This window comes from Entelurus aequoreus, linkage group LG01 (assembly GCF_033978785.1).
Source record: "Entelurus aequoreus isolate RoL-2023_Sb linkage group LG01, RoL_Eaeq_v1.1, whole genome shotgun sequence".
Lineage (NCBI taxonomy): Eukaryota > Metazoa > Chordata > Actinopteri > Syngnathiformes > Syngnathidae > Entelurus > Entelurus aequoreus.
Genome location: NC_084731.1, coordinates 45543793 through 45559962, shown reverse-complemented (window position 1 = coordinate 45559962; position 16170 = coordinate 45543793). Strand labels below are relative to the sequence as shown.

At 40.3% G+C, this 16170-nt stretch overlaps 1 protein-coding gene across 6 annotated transcripts in view; it reads left to right on the top strand.

The window, feature by feature from the left end:
- Positions 1–16170, top strand: part of wnk2 (WNK lysine deficient protein kinase 2) — a 103653-nt gene that overhangs the window by 40929 nt on the left and 46554 nt on the right. For all 6 annotated transcript variants that reach the window (XM_062052429.1, XM_062052446.1, XM_062052436.1 and 3 more), the window contains exons 7-11: positions 4296–4563; positions 5687–5970; positions 6970–7092; positions 15483–15599; positions 15716–16066. In XM_062052429.1, coding sequence (XP_061908413.1) covers positions 4296–4563; positions 5687–5970; positions 6970–7092; positions 15483–15599; positions 15716–16066 — 1143 coding nt within the window. The remainder of the gene's footprint in view (positions 1–4295; positions 4564–5686; positions 5971–6969; positions 7093–15482; positions 15600–15715; positions 16067–16170) is intronic.

The following is a 16170-nucleotide window of genomic DNA, read 5'->3' as shown; positions in this document are numbered from 1 at the left end:
GGAGTCTTCAAAATCCTCCAACGTTTTACATACACACGGCAAGTCCATATATAATGTAGTAACAGACACGTTCATAACATTATGTAATATGTTCAATATTTAACAGATTTTGATCATTTTAACTGACTTCTTCTGCGCATTGATTTCCGTTTACATAGCAGCGCACGTCCGACTTCTGGCAGCAAATGTGTGTTCCACTTCCGGAAACAAAGGCTTGTGTGTATTCTAATCTTGGCAGACTTGGTAACTGACAACGAAGACGACTATTTTTGGACAAATGAGGATTCACAACCGTATCTTTTTGAGCTTGAATGAACGGAGTATGAACTGCTGCTTCTAGAAGCTAGCACGAAGAAGAGGGTGAAACGTTGGAGCAGACGGAAGCCGATAGAGTGAGGTGAAAGCCACTCAAAGCTGCAAATGTGGAATTTGGAGACAAGCTATTTCCAAATTAACGGCGTGCTTATCCAAATAAACCAGAAAAAACGTCCCTGCCCAGCTGGACCAAACAGACAACTGTCCATCAAGTAAATCACTCTCTATATTGATCATGATACATGCAGCATCTCATGCGTGTTATTATTACAGTACATTTGCTGTCTGGCTAACTGTGTACAAAGAAAACATGAAATGTGGGCTAATACTTTACAGATACTGTAATATGATTGTTCATGTTTTTTAGTCAGTACAGATGAGTGTCTTATCGCGGTGTGTTGTGCATTACAAACTCAATCTCGTTTCGTGTTGATGTAGAAGCTAGCTTATCTTTTGCCGTAGTTAGCTTCTATGGCTTATACCAAAGCATGCCGATTTACTATGATAGAAAAAGAGTTCTTCAGTGTTCGCTCTTACAATAACAATGTTGCTACAGTTTGGGTATTATACAGGTTACGGAACGTAAATGAAGTATTGGTGATGGTTTTTGAATGCATTTTTAAAGGGATTTAGAGGTAGAATTGATTGCTCCCATTAGCTGCATTGCTAGCTACTTAGAACGAGCCAATTTTTACATGTTAGAATGCATACAAATAAAAAACACTTTTTGTCTTCTTGTCTCTCATAATGACTGTAAACAATTGGCAACATTCCAAAAAAGGTGCAGTTCTCCTGTAACACATAAACATTAGGCTTGGGTCAGGCTGATTAGAAAAATAAGTACCATACTAATCAAATACACTGCATGAGAAGGAACTTGTGAATAACTGACAGAATTTTTTTTCTTTTACATTCAAATATGTTATATAAATTAACTAAATAAGTATGTTTTTTAACTTAACTAAAACTAGAGGGGAACTGCACTTTTTTATTTCTTATTTTGCCCTTTCGGGAGAACATCCGCACCGTAACACAACATAAACACAACAGAACAAATACCCAGAACCCTTTGCAGCACTAACTCTTCCGGGACGCTACAAAATACACTCCCCGCTACCACCAAACTTTAACTTTAACTTTAGCTCCAGGTTTTTTCTGTTGGTTTGAGATTGTCATTACTGCCATAAGTGGTGGAAAAGTGTATTACAACTGAGTATCGCTGCGGCCAATATAGACCACAGCTAAAATATTTTTGGCGACCCTCTAGGGGCTCGTTGCCCGATGGTTAGGAAACACTGTTCTTAACCATTTTGACTGCAATTCACAGGGGCGCCACAACTGTCAATCATGGTCATGGGTGAAAAAAAACTAGGACATCCCAAGTATGTATGGAGAAGTTCTTAGCTCCATTTACTCACTTGACACTTCATTATACAATTCAATTCAATTTATTGTCACTGTCACAAAAAACAACAAAATTAAGTTAAGAGCATCAACACTGCATAGTTCGATGTAAAGTGCCACATGTTCCTAAACAACAAAATCCCCATAAATAACCGAGTGTAAACATTTAACAGATTAACAATTAACAATTATTATTTTGCAACATTGTAACAGATACATGTAGGTGATGACAAGAGTGCAGCAATGCAAAGTCCAGTTCAGACCTTTTGTTGGTGGATGTGGTTATTGTCCATAAGAGGGGGTCAGAGGGAGTTGGGGAAAGAAGGAAGGGTGGGGGGCGGGGGGTAATGTTCAGCAGCCTTATAGCCTGAGGATACAGACTGTTGTTTCGGTCTGTGTGGACCTCTACCTTCTGCCTGAGGGCAGCAGGTGGAACAGTTGATGGGCAGAGTAGTGAAGGTCACGCATGATGTTCTGCACTCTCCTCAGCACTAAATGAGCTCTAATACAAAAGAAGGCATCACATTTGAGACATTGCATGTAAGTAGATAGTTTAGGTGGAGGGTGAGTGTATGTGTCTTTGAATAATGCAACATTATTTTTGCGACATTCGATTCCATCCTTTGAATTAATCATCATGGAACAGAGTAGTTGGCGTATTTGTTATCAATGCCTGTCACTGGACTGTATACTATTTAGTTGTTACATCTTGTTTTCTTACACATCTGAGTCTTATTTGCAAGTATTTATTTATTACACACCATCTGTTTGATTGTAATGTATCTAAGTAGTAGGATAGAATAGGACAGACTTATTGCTGGGCCCACTATGGACTGGACTCTTACATTATTAACTGTATCCACTCGGCATTCGGGAGGGGGGGGGGGGGTGTTTGTGTTTGTCGTTGTTCCCATTGGGTTGAGTTTTTTCTTGTCCTGATGTCTGAGCCGAAGATGACGTTGTGGCTTGTGCATCCCTTTGAGACAATTTGTGATTAAGGGCTATATAAATAAACTTTGATTGATTAATTGATATTTATCCCACAATAGGGAAATTATGTGGTTGTAGTACAGTAACAAACATAAATGTAATGAAAAATTAAAAATGAGTATTAACTAATAAATAATTCATATTTGGTAAGGCTCGATGGCGAGCGCCTGGTGGCCGGTGTCCACGGTGCCTGGCTGGGCACAGCCCGAAAAGCTAACATGGGTCCTCCAATTGTTTCACCACTCATAGGAGCGGGCAGAGTGAGCTGGGCAGCATCTGAAAAGCAGGACCCTTGGCAGTCTGATGGCAGGCTAATGCAGTTAATATAGACACTTACATTATGTGTTTCTTTCACTATAAGACTTATGCAGAGGTGGGTAGAGTAGCCAGAAATTGTACTCAAGTAAGAGTACTGTTACTTTAGAGATTTATTACTCAAGTAAAAGTAAGGAGTAGTCACCCAAATATTCACTTGAGTAAAAGTAAAAAGTATGTTGTGAAAAACTACTCAAGTACTGAGTAACTGATGAGTAACCTGTTCGTTTAATGATGACGGCAACAAATAATGCACAAAAACATGAAAATAGCAATGAGCAAATTCAGAGCCAGGAATATCTCTTAAGCAACTAAAACAATAATATATATTAAATAGTAATACATTAACATAAAACAATTGAGGCAAATTGAGCCACAATAACTTAACAGCACCATAGGCTCAGTAGGCAGAGATTACAAAGGAAAATAAGCCTTTACGCAAACCATAAACTGATAGGTGTGGGCTGCACCTGGGAACACACTGATTGGTGTTTCTATGCATGCGTGTGTGTGTGTGTGCGACTGTTTCTGTGTGTGTGTGTGACTGTGTGTGTGTGTGTCTATGAGGCTGCAGTGCGTTAATAAATGTCCCCACACGATGTACATTTGACAGTGATTCATTGCAGGGAAGCTAACATCAGCCTACGGTGACAGCCAAAATATCTACTAATGTTGCTTACCGCGATGTGCTTCCTCAAATTTGACGTTGAGTTCATGTAAGCTTAAGCTTGTTAATCATGTTAAGCTTAAGCTTGTTAATCATGTGACCGCCTGGCTCTGTTTGATTGGTGAAACGGAGTCAAACGTCACCAGTGACTGTATTTGAATGGTGAAACGCAGGCATGCGATAGATCCTACTTTGAAGGTCTGTCTGACAAACCAAAACAAACAAAGCGTGCATTAACAGATCGATAAAAATCTGTAGCGAGTAGCGAGCTAGATAAATGGAGCGGAGTAAAAGTAGCGTTTCTTCTCTATAAATATACTCAAGTAAAAGTAAAAGTATGTTGCATTAAAACTACTCTTAGAAGTACAATTTATCCCAAAAGTTACCCAAGTAGATGTAACGGAATAAATGTAGCGCGTTACTACCCACCTCTGGACTTATGTAAGGCTTTTAATTTTTTGCGGCTCCAGACAGATTAGTTTTTTGTAGTTTTGGTCCAATATGGCTATTATGTATACAGTCTTATTTGAATTCCGCACATTTTACCAATCCTGAGTGTGTTCTGTATTTCCTAGCTAACATTGACTATTTTGCATTCGTGCAGGTGGAGTCCGGCTTCTTCCTGGATTGCGACGTCAAGATTGTTGGCAAGTCAATCCGGGACCGCGTGGCTCTGATCAAATGGAGGCGGGAGCGCACCGCCTCATCGGGAAACGGCGAGGCGTCGGCGAAGAAGACTCAGCAGAACCTCCTTCAGGTGCCCGGTACTTCTCGACCACAGGGGACCGCATTAGCCACCACTGATTATGAAGACCAGGAGGCGGAGCATCAGCCTTTGATTTGCACTGTCCCAGTCACCTTGTCCACCACATGTAAGAATGTGAAAATATGTTTCACTTTAATGTAGCATCATGATATGAACTAGTGATGGGTCACACGATACCGCCTTATAAAACACAAATAGTGATACTGTGTCCCTCGATGTGTGTATCACTTTAAAAAAAAAACACGTGACAGATTCACCTGCTGTATCATTTGACTTTGAAGTGCCAAACTGTGTTTATCAGGAAGCGCTTATTTCTTTAGCTCGTACTAAATGATGTCGGAAAAGTGGCGTGACGTGTTCCATATCTGTTTTTGTCTCCATCATTATTGTAAGTCAGGTGTGTCAAAAGTGTGGCCCAGGGCGCCATACGCGACCCGCAATTTGCGTTTTGTCGACACGCAGCATATTGTCCAAATGAAATCAAATTAAAAGACAAGTAAAAAAAATCAACAAAAAGACGTAATGTATTGAGAAAAAGCTGAAATGATGTAATAATAATAATTATGCCTATTATTAAAACTAATGATAATATGCTTTGTCACCTACTATGGTAAAACTAGGCAAACACAAATATTTATTTTTAAATATATATCATGTCTGTTTTTTGGCATTTTCTTTTACATAATAAAATATCAAATTGGCTTCTGCATGCTTTAACTTTTTGATGAAAAAAGTTTGGACCCTCCTGATCTAAATAGTACTAAGAAAAATAACACTTATGATCTTTCAGCGCCAAATAATTAAGCAATAAAACTTTAATAAAAGTTGAATAAAGAACAACAGAAAATTAAGTTAAAATTCATAGAAGTATCACCGTAATCTTAAATACCAGAATGAATATTGTTCTTCTTTTCTTGTTTACTATTTGGCTCATTGACCAGAGTTGCGTGTTTCACATATCTTTCTGCACAGGTATCTGTGAAAAAACATAGCAAAATATTTGCTAACAATTAATTCTATTTGTGGGTGAAATTATTTTTTTTAATCCAGCCGATGACCATTATGAAACAGCAACAGAGTATCAGTACCGCTATTGAGTGTGCTATACACTCACTGAGGTGTCATTTACCCATCACTAATATAAACAGCCAGCATGTGTCCTCCTCTGTCCTTGTCCACTCTCTGCCCTTCCTGTGATGACTTACCAAGTTCACTATGTTCTCCGGCAGCGGAGAGCGGGGCGAGCTCCACCGTGCAGTCGGACGATCTCAGCAAACAGCAAAATGGCTGCTACCAGTCCCTGCCTGAGCTGGCATGCCCGGCGGCACAGGCGGTCTACAGTCCTCCTGAGCCTTTGGCGCAGCAAGGACCCTACCAGCAAGCCCTGGCACAGGCCTCGCGTGAGCAGTACACGCAGGACGCCACGCATCAGCAAACCACAGGTCAGCTGCATCCTGCGGCTTATCAACAACCTGCTGCACAACCGCACCTGGGGTCGGACGAGTCTCAAACAGTGAGTAATATACTGTATGTCATAATGTTTTTCTCACCTTTAACCCACTTTTATGTTTGTTTTGGTTAATCAGCGTCACTGCAATGATGCCTCTGTTAGCCATGACTTCTTCCAACGTGCAATTGCCTCCCAGGTTGTGATGTTGCCGTGTCGGACTCACTCAGGAGGCTGTTTGTGCACGGTCTTTCTCGACTCTTCCCGAAGCTCTTTTTTATCTTGTCCTCTCGTCAATTTTGTCATCAAGACTCAGCATGTCGCTGCAATTCACCTCCGAAGCCGCAGCGACTCGGCATCCCACGCAGCCATTGCGATGCTTGCATGTCTCTCCTCCAGGCGGACAGGATAAGGAGATGTGGGTTTTTGAGACATGTGCGTGGTCACACTACTCCAATCCCCGAGGCTGCCTTACTCTCCTTCTCCTGCTTCGATGTCATCAGAACGTCACTCGCCGCCGTTGATTTTACACAGCGTGCCTTCAAGTGCTACACCGTGTACACGAGGACACCTCAGTGTCCTTAACCACTGTCTCCATCACATCGTCGGCCTCAGAACAAGTTCCCCCACCCTCCCAGAAGGGGGTGCTAACTGTCAAGCTGCCCACTTGGTTGATCGTGCAGACAAGAGTCTTCAAGTTCCACTCTTATCTAACGGGAGACGTGTGTTTTCAGCACATGTGAGCAAAGGCAGAGCAGAGCCACTAGCTTAGAGAAGCAGGCTGTAGGGTAAACAGTAAACACTGTCACTGCAGCAGCTTGCTGCCTTGTTTATGATGCCCGCAGCTCTGTAACCAACAGATAGAAAAGACAAGACTCCTGCTGCTGCGATTTCACCTTCTCCGTTCAGCCTTATTCTGGATTCCTGCCTACAAAATCCTTCCTCTTGCTTGCTTTGGGCACAGTAAGCGTGTTGGTTTTGAGCTTGGTTTGTGCCAGTAATAGCTGCGAACCCTTGCTGCGTTCTCAGTCACCCTGTCTAGTAAACGTTTTTATTTTCTGACAGACGGTTTCTGCTCCGTCCACGCCGGCCCCTGCTGCATACCAGAGTAGACCGACAGCACAAAGCTTCCCAACTGCAACGCCCATTGTACAGACGCAGCTCACTGCCCATCTCGGCCAGGACCAGGTACTGTTGTCCCGTGAAGCATTGAGGCTACAGTATGTACCATATTTTTCGGACTATAAGACGCACTTAAAATCCTTTCATTTTACTCAAAACTCAAAAGTGCGCCTTATAACTAATGTACGGAATAATTTTGGTTGTGCTTACCGACCTCGAAGCTATTTTATTTGGTACATGGTGAAATGATAAGTGTGACCAGTAGATGGCAGTTACACATAAGAGATACGTGTAGACTGCAATATGATCGCAGTCACGCTTAAGAGAAACGTGTGGACTGCAATATGACTCAAGTAAACAACAACAAAATGTTATTTGTTCCATTGAAAATATAGAACATTACACAAGGCGCTCAAAAATGTATCAAAATGTTTTAGTACGACTTTGGTAAGCAATGAAGCCGCACCACTTGATGTATTGTACTGTGCTTCAACATACGAGTATTATTATGGTGTGTGCATAAGGTAAGACATATTATCTGGCCTTTTGTTTCGCAATATTATGCAAAAGTAACTTTTCTTACCTTCTGGTACCTGCTGATCTGTATTTGGGATCTGCATAAGTCCCGAAAATTTGCACGCATCCGCCTTTGTAGTCCGTACCCACATCGTAGTCGGTTGTCGTCTTTTTCTATATCTTCTTGTTATGGGACATTCATCCTCCGCTGTTGCCATTTCTAATATAAAGTGGTGTAAAGTTCTTACTTATATCTGTCAGTAAACTCGCCATGAAAACGCTAAAACATACCGGTGTAGTGAGTTTACATTATTCACCCAAGGAACTTTAGTTATTAGAGAGTTCCGGTCGGACGTTTTTTCACAGGACACACTAGTTGCACTAGTGAGCCACGGATGAGGAGATGCTGCTCCGTTATTGATTTAAGTAAAATCTGAATGTCATCAAAACAGTTAGCTCCATCTTTTGGCACTTCTTCCACTCCCGTCCTTGCACGCTACACCGCTACAACAATGATGACGGAGAAAAGACGGTGCCGAAGTTGAGCCACGTAAATAAGACCGCCCACAAAACGGCGCATTCTGAAGCGACTGTCAGAAAGCGGCTTGAAAATGGTCTGTAAAACATAATCTATGCAACATTTTGACCAAAGAAACACCGTTAAGTGTTATGTAGACCACAAGGAAGTGTTTTCCATTTAGAAAAAAAAATAAATAATAATATGACCCCTTTAATGCACCCTATAATCCGGTGCACCTTTTGTATGAAAATAGACCTGACTAGACCCGCTCATCGGCAGTGTGCATTATAATCCGGTGCGCCCTATGGTACGGAAAATACGGTAAGTAGGGTTGCCCAGATACCAATATTTTGGTACCAATACCAAAATGTATTTCGATACTTTTCAATATAAAGGGGACCACAAAAAAAATTCATTATTAGCTTTATTTTAACAGAAAATCTTATGATACATTAACCACATGATTCCTATTGAAATCAAAGAAGAATTTTGGCATTAAATACGATTGTAAAGATACTAGACCACTTCTCTTTAGGTAGTAAGTAAGCAAACAAAGGCTCCTAATTTGTCTGCTGACGTATACAGTAACATATTGTGTCATTTCTCATTGTAATATTCTGTCAGAATTATGAGGGACAAGCGGTACAAAATGGATTATTAATCTACTTGTCCATTTAATGTTAATATCTGCTTGCTTTCCGTTTTAACATGTGCTAGTTACACATCTGTTAAAATGTAATAATCACTTATTCTTCTGTTGTCTGATACTTTACACAGGTTTTGGGTGACACTACAAATTTTGGTATCAGTCCAATACCAAGTAGTTACAGGATCATACATTGGTCATACTTAAAGTTCTCCTGTGTTCAGGGACGTATTTCCTGACTTCATAAACAATAAAAAAGACAAAAGAGTTTGTGATAGTAAAAAATATCAACGTAATCAATGTAGTAGCAACTATGTATGGATCTTGTACGTGGTATCGTTACAGTCGATGTCTGTGCAGACCCACCCACAGCATTTGTTTACATTCAGGAGCGCTAGCTGTTAACTATTGTATCCTCCTGCAGTGTGTAGTGAATCATGTTTAGCTATTCTTCATCCTTCAGGGATGATACTTGAAAGAATGTCGTTTATTTGTCACCATGGTGGCGAGGATTAGTCATTTAGAAGTAGGTAAAACACTACCGACTGCAGATGGACGTTAAACGCTAGCTAGCTTATGGTTAACAAGAGCAAGAGCATAGAACCTCTTGCAGAGCGGCGCTTCCGTGTTTATACTGTAGCTTCAACTTTATCTGTAAGTTTTAAGCCAAAATACGTCCAAGTTTTTATTTTTAACTTTTGGTAGTAAACATTCACTTTTCCTTTTTTCATTTTCAACTTACCTGGCACTGTTTTCACGTGGGGTCTAGGGGTGTGGGGTTTCGAGCTCACTGAGAGCATATACCAAAAAGATCCACAAAAAATACTGCGGTATTTATACGTCTGTTTGTTATTTTCAATTCAACATTTTACAATACCAATTTTGTACTTGTTTCACTGTCAATACAACTTCCTCTACAATGGCAAAAATGTTTTATCACTACCAAAATTTACCGGCAGTGTTCTGGCTTTGTATGAAACAGGCCCAGGTCACTCTTGTAATCAGACAGATTTGCTCGCATCCATCATGTAACTTTTACCTCATGCATTAGGGTTTGTTGTAGGAAACTGTGACATGACTTCTTTCTCGCTAGGATATTTTTAGTCGCAAAATCCATAGGAAAAAACATGCAACTTTCATTCCTAACCCACAATGACTTAAGCGGAGGAAATTACGGGTTTGTTCACACTTGTGGTTGTGGTTTGCTTAGGGTAATAAGTACACTAGTGCGTTTGCGCTGCTAGTTTGTTTTTGTTGGCCAACACGACACCACTGCTCTTTAGAAGTACACTACCGCCTACCGGGCAGAAGTTTTAGAACCATTCATAAACCAGTAATTATGTCTAAACATTTGAGTGGTACTATACATTTAACCACAATTTCTACCTTCTTTGCTATCAGTTTAATGGACAGTTTAATGCAGGGGTCCACAAACTTTTTGACTCGGGGGCCGCATTGTGTATATATATATATATATAAATATATATATATACTGTATATATATATATATATATATATATATATATATATATATATATATATATATATATATATATATATATATATATATATACACTACCGTTCAAAAGTTTGGGGTCACCCAAACAATTTTGTGGAATAGCCTTCATTTCTAAGAACAAGAATAGACTGTCGAGTTTCAGATGAAAGTTCTCTTTTTCTGGCCATTTTGAGCGTTTAATTGACCCCACAAATGTGATGCTCCAGAAACTCAATCTGCTCAAAGGAAGGTCAGTTTTGTAGCTTCTGTAACGAGCTAAACTGTTTTCAGATGTGTGAACATGATTGCACAAGGGTTTTCTAATCATCAATTAGCCTTCTGAGCCAATGAGCAAACACATTGTACCATTAGAACACTGGAGTGATAGTTGCTGGAAATGGGCCTCTATACACCTATGTAGATATTGCACCAAAAACCAGACATTTGCAGCTAGAATAGTCGTTTACCACATTAGCAATGTATAGAGTGTATTTCTTTAAAGTTAAGACTAGTTTAAAGTTATCTTCATTGAAAAGTACAGTGCTTTTCCTTCATCACATTTCAATGTGACCCCAAACTTTTGAACGGTAGTGTATATATATATATAGTCGCAATCAAAAGTTTACATACACTTGTAAAGAACATAATGTCATGGCTGTCTTGAGTTTCCAATACTTTCTACAGCTCTTATTTTTTTGTGATAGAGTGATTGGAGCACATACTTGTTGGTCAAAAAAAACATTAATGTAGTTTGGTTCTTTTATGAATTTATTATGGGTCTATTGAAAATGTGACCAAATCTGCTGGGTAAAAAGTAATGTTAATATAATAATAATGTCCCTTGGCAAGTTTCACTGCAATAAGGCGCTTTTGGTAGCCACCCACAAGCTTCTGGCAAGCTTCTGGTTGAATTTTTGACCACTCCTCTTGACAGAATTGGTGCAGTTCAGCTAAATTTGTTGGTTTTCTGACATGGACTTGTTTCTTCAGCATTGTCCACACGTTAAAGTCAGGACTTTGGGAAGGCCATTCTAACAGAACTTTCCTCCAGAAGGTCTTATCTTTGTCCATGTGATGTCAGATGAAACAAAAATTGAGCTGTTTGGCCACAATACCCAGCAATATGTTTGGAGGAGAAAAGGTGAGGCCTTTAATCCCAGGAACACCATGCCCACTGTCAAGCATGGTGGTGGTAGTATTATGCTTTGGGCCTGTTTTGCTGCCAATGGAACTAGTGCTTTAAATGGGACAATGAAAAAAGAGGATTACCTCCAAATTCTTCAGGACAACCTAAAATCATCAGCCCGGAGGTTGGGTCTTGGGCGCAGTTGGGTGTTCCAACAGGACAATGACCCCAACACACGTCAAAAGTGGTAAAGGAATGGCTAAATCAGGCTAGAATTAAGGTTTTAGAATGGCCTTCCAAAGTCCTGACTTAAATGTGTGGACAATGCTGAATGAACAAGTCCATGTCAGAAAACCAACTAATTTAGCTGAACTGCACCAATTTTGTCAAGAGGAGTGGTCAAAAATTCAACCAGAAGCTTGTCAGAAGCTTGTGGGTGGCTACCAAAAGCGCCTTATTGCAGTGAAACTTGCCAAGAAACATATAACCAAATATTAACATTGCTGTATGTATACTTTTGACCCAGCAGATTTGGTCACATTTTCAGTAGACCCATAATAAATTCATAAAAGAACCAAACTTCATGAATGTTTTTTGTGACCAACAAGTATGTACTCCAATCACTATATCACAAAAAAATAAGAGTTGTAGACATTTTTGGAAACTCAAGACAGCCATGACATTATGTTCTTTATAAGTGTATGTAAACTTTTGATCGCGACTGTGTGTATATATATATATATATATATATATATATATATATATATATATATATATATATATATATATATATAGTCGAGGTTTCTGTGGTTTATCCGTTATACAGTGCTCAATACCGGGGTAGAGCAGAATATACGTTAGGTCAGGAAAAAAACAGAGGCTATTTCATCCCTACAAGCCTTTTCCTGCTCTTCAGGGGATTTTATTCAAGTACATATATATATGTTCCAAGCGCGATGATGTCACGTTATCGATGGGAAAATGCATTTTTAGACAATATGATTTGCCCTTGCGGCTAGGAGACACATAGTAACAAGCGGTAGAAAATGGATTACAAAGGACAGATTTTAAGAAAATATCTTTTTTTTTAATTTTTTTAATGTATTTATTTTTTTATCTTGGGACTGGATCCAGCCCGCGGCCCGTAGTTTGGGGACCCCTGGTTTAAAGGCAATTTTTATGTTTATATTTATACTTTTTTTTTTTTTTGCATAGTTCTCATTTGATTAGTGCTTATTTTGTTGTGTACGTGTAGTGCTAAATATGTTTTTATCATTTTGTTGATTGGTTTGTTTGGCTGTGTTTTTTATACAGAATGTGTTAGGTTACACCCAAGCGAAAACCCAGGAGCAAAGAGGAGATGACAGCACTGAGTACAAGAAGCTTTAATCCAGAGCTCGGGAGGAGATACAAAAAACAATGAAACAGGAGGGAATAGCCTGTGCCACGAAAAAACTAGTAAAAAACAAAGTACGCAACAAAGGTGCCTAGAGGGAGGCAAGGAAGGCTGAGCACAAAAAAGTGTTTTTATAGTATTCACTAGTTTTATACTCATCATGGAATGATGTCCATGCATATAATTTATTGCAATACACTTTCATCCAAGTGTAAACATGGTGGTATAGTATTTTCAGTTTGTGTTTGGGCACACTCAATGCTATCCCATACCTGTAGTATTAATTCATAAATGATAAATGACAGCTCTTGAATTAAAGGCCTACTGAAATGAGATTTTTTTATTTAAACGGGGATAGCAGATCCATTCTATGTGTCATACTTGATCATTTCGCGATATTGCCATATTTTTGCTGAAAGGATTTAGTAGAGAACACCGACGATACAGTTCGCAACTTTTGGTCGCTGATAAAAAAGCCTTGCCTGTACCGGAAGTAGCGTGACGTCACAGGTTGTGGAGCTCCTCACATCTGCACATTGTTTACAATCATGGCCACAAGCAGCGAGAGCGATTCGGACCGAGAGAGCGACGATTTCCCCATTAATTTGAGCGAGGATGAAAGATTTGTGGATGAGGAAAGTGAGAGTGAAGGACTAGAGGGCAGTGGAAGCGATTCAGATAGGGAAGATGCTGTGAGAGGCGGGTGGGACCTGATATTCAGCTGGGAATGACTAAAACATTAAATAAACACAAGACATATATATGCTCTATTAGCCACAACACAACCAGGCTTATATTTAATATGCCACAAATTAATCCCACATAACAAACCCCTCCCCCCTCCTGTCCATATAACCCACCAATAAAAATCAAACACCCGCACAACACACTCAATCCCACAGCCCAAAGTACCGTTCACCTCCCCAAAGTTCATACAGCACATATATTTCCCCAAAGTTACGTATGTGACATGCACATAGCGGCACGCACGTACGGGTAAGCGATCAAATGTTTGGAAGCCGCAGCTGCGTACTCACGGTAGCGCGTATCCAACTCAAAGTCCTCCTGGTAAGAGTCTCTGTTGTGCCATCTCCACAAGCATGCGTATCCAAATCAAAGTCCTCCTGGTAAGAGTCTATGTTGTCCCAGTTCTCCACAGGCCAATGGTAAAGCTTGACTGTCATTGTTCGGGAATGTAAACAATGTTTGTGTTACTGCAGCCGGCCGCTAATACACCGCTTCCCACCTACAGCTTTCTGCTTTGCAATCTCCATTGTTCATTAAACAAATTGCAAAAGATTCACCAACATAGATGTCCAGAATACTGTGGAATTTTGTGTGATGAAAACAGACGACTTAATAGCTGGCCACAAAAGTGTCCCAAAATGTCCGCTACAATCCGTGACGTCACGCGCAAACGTCATCATACCGAGACGTTTTCAGCAGGATATTTCGCGGAAATATTTAAAATTGCACCTTACTAATCTAACTCGGCCGTATTGGCATCATTGATATATAAACTATCAGACTGCGTGGTCGGTAGTAGTGGGTTTCAGTAGGCCTTTAAAGTTGAAAGTCCAAACTTCCATAGCATGTTGATTTATTCATCGACTAAGTTTTTTCTAATCGATTGTAGTGGTGTACACTATAAAAGGCAAAATCATTTTAAAAAAAACTGTCACTGTTCAAATACCTGTGGACCTTGCACTTGCTCAGTTAACAATAGAAATATAACATTGGGAGCGAAGAAAGTTCAGTAATAAAATTGTGGTTACATTGAAAGTACCAGTGAAATATTGGGATGTACCTACTTATTGCTATAGATAAGGGGTTGTAAAACTTTTAACCACTAGTGTATATTTGAGAAACTTTGTGAAATCTAAGCTGATAAAAAGAATATATATATATATATATAAAGTTAAAAATAAACTTCATATTCGACCCAACAGACGGATATAATATTTGAATGATAATAAAACTAAATTTAAGTATAAAAACACCGGGTGAGCGCAGACTTCTGCCAGGCTTTATCCCTCAGTTGTAAAAAATCCAGATGGTGATTTGGATCACCCCAAAATCTATTCACTTGTTCCTTATCCCCATTTCTAACATTTTGTCTTGTTTTGTTTGTCTGTTGCTTCCAAACAGGCTGCAAGAGGGTTTACTCTGCATCAGTCTTTGCACCTTGATGCGTTTGGTCTATATCGAAATTCATAGACAGACAAACTGACAGACGAACCCAAGCCAATACATACTGTAACCTCCTCGTGGAGGTAATAATATTTGTCAGGAAAACTCTCCAATCCAGTCCTTACTCTGTGCAAATGTTCTTTATTGCACAGCCTTCGGTCACAGGACAAAAATACCGGTGTAAATGCAAACTGCTCAAGACTGCACATCAAGGGCCTGATCTTCTAAAGGTTTGTGTGTATTAAAACATGTGCAAAACAGATAGCGCTCACAAAGCTGATCTACTAAACTTGTGCGCAGAGGATTGCGTCTCATGGTGATCATCAGAAAGTGACAAGAATGTGTGATTTATCAAGACTAAAAGTGTTCTACGGCTGCTGCTTTATCTCTATCAGGAGATAAAGCGTACTTACTTAGGGCTCTATCAGGCTCTAAGTACTGTACGTTTTTTCAGTTTTGGGCCGGGCGAGAGTCCTGAACCACAAGCGTGAACACAAACTTCACGCTGCTGTGTGTGATGTCTCTTGTATGTCCAACATAAAACAAAGTGTTTGTCTTCCTTAGCGATTACCTGCTGACCAGCCTGCAGCTCACTTGAGTCCTCCTGACTTCCCAGTTGGGTTACCACAGTGTGGCACCAGTGCACCTCCTCCTGTACTGCCCCTGCACATCAGCACACAGGTGAGCAGTGGGAGATTAATGTCAATGAGGGCTGTGTAGGTGAAATTCAACGCACCTGTATGTCTTGTTTGTACTTAAGAAGAGACTTTGTTCATTTTCCCTTTTTTCTTTCCCAGTTTCCCTCATCATATTGTGTTCAAGCAGGGGGCATCAGGCCCCCTCCTTTCTCCCTGGCTCCTTTAGGTAGCCCTTACTACTCCCCTTCACCTCATCACCACGCCATCATCCTGACTCCTCATTCTGCCTCCATTAGCACACTTCAGAACCCCCGGTCCACACCTCCGCCAGTTTTCCCCGCCCCACGTCTTGCCATGACCATGTCCTTTGCAGTGCCCCAGCAGCACAGTGGCACAGCTGCAAACACTCACAGCTTCCATTCCACACATGCCTTACCTCTTTCCCAGGTACAAACCATCCCATACTCTGTCCCCCACTCTGACCAACAACTGGCTGAACAGCCTGTCCAGGTGAATATTTGACTAAATTCTAACCCTAATAGTTGGCTGATTGGGATTAACATGGAAAAGTGGCGCTTAACCATTAGTGCAATGCATGCAGGGCATGCGTTTGG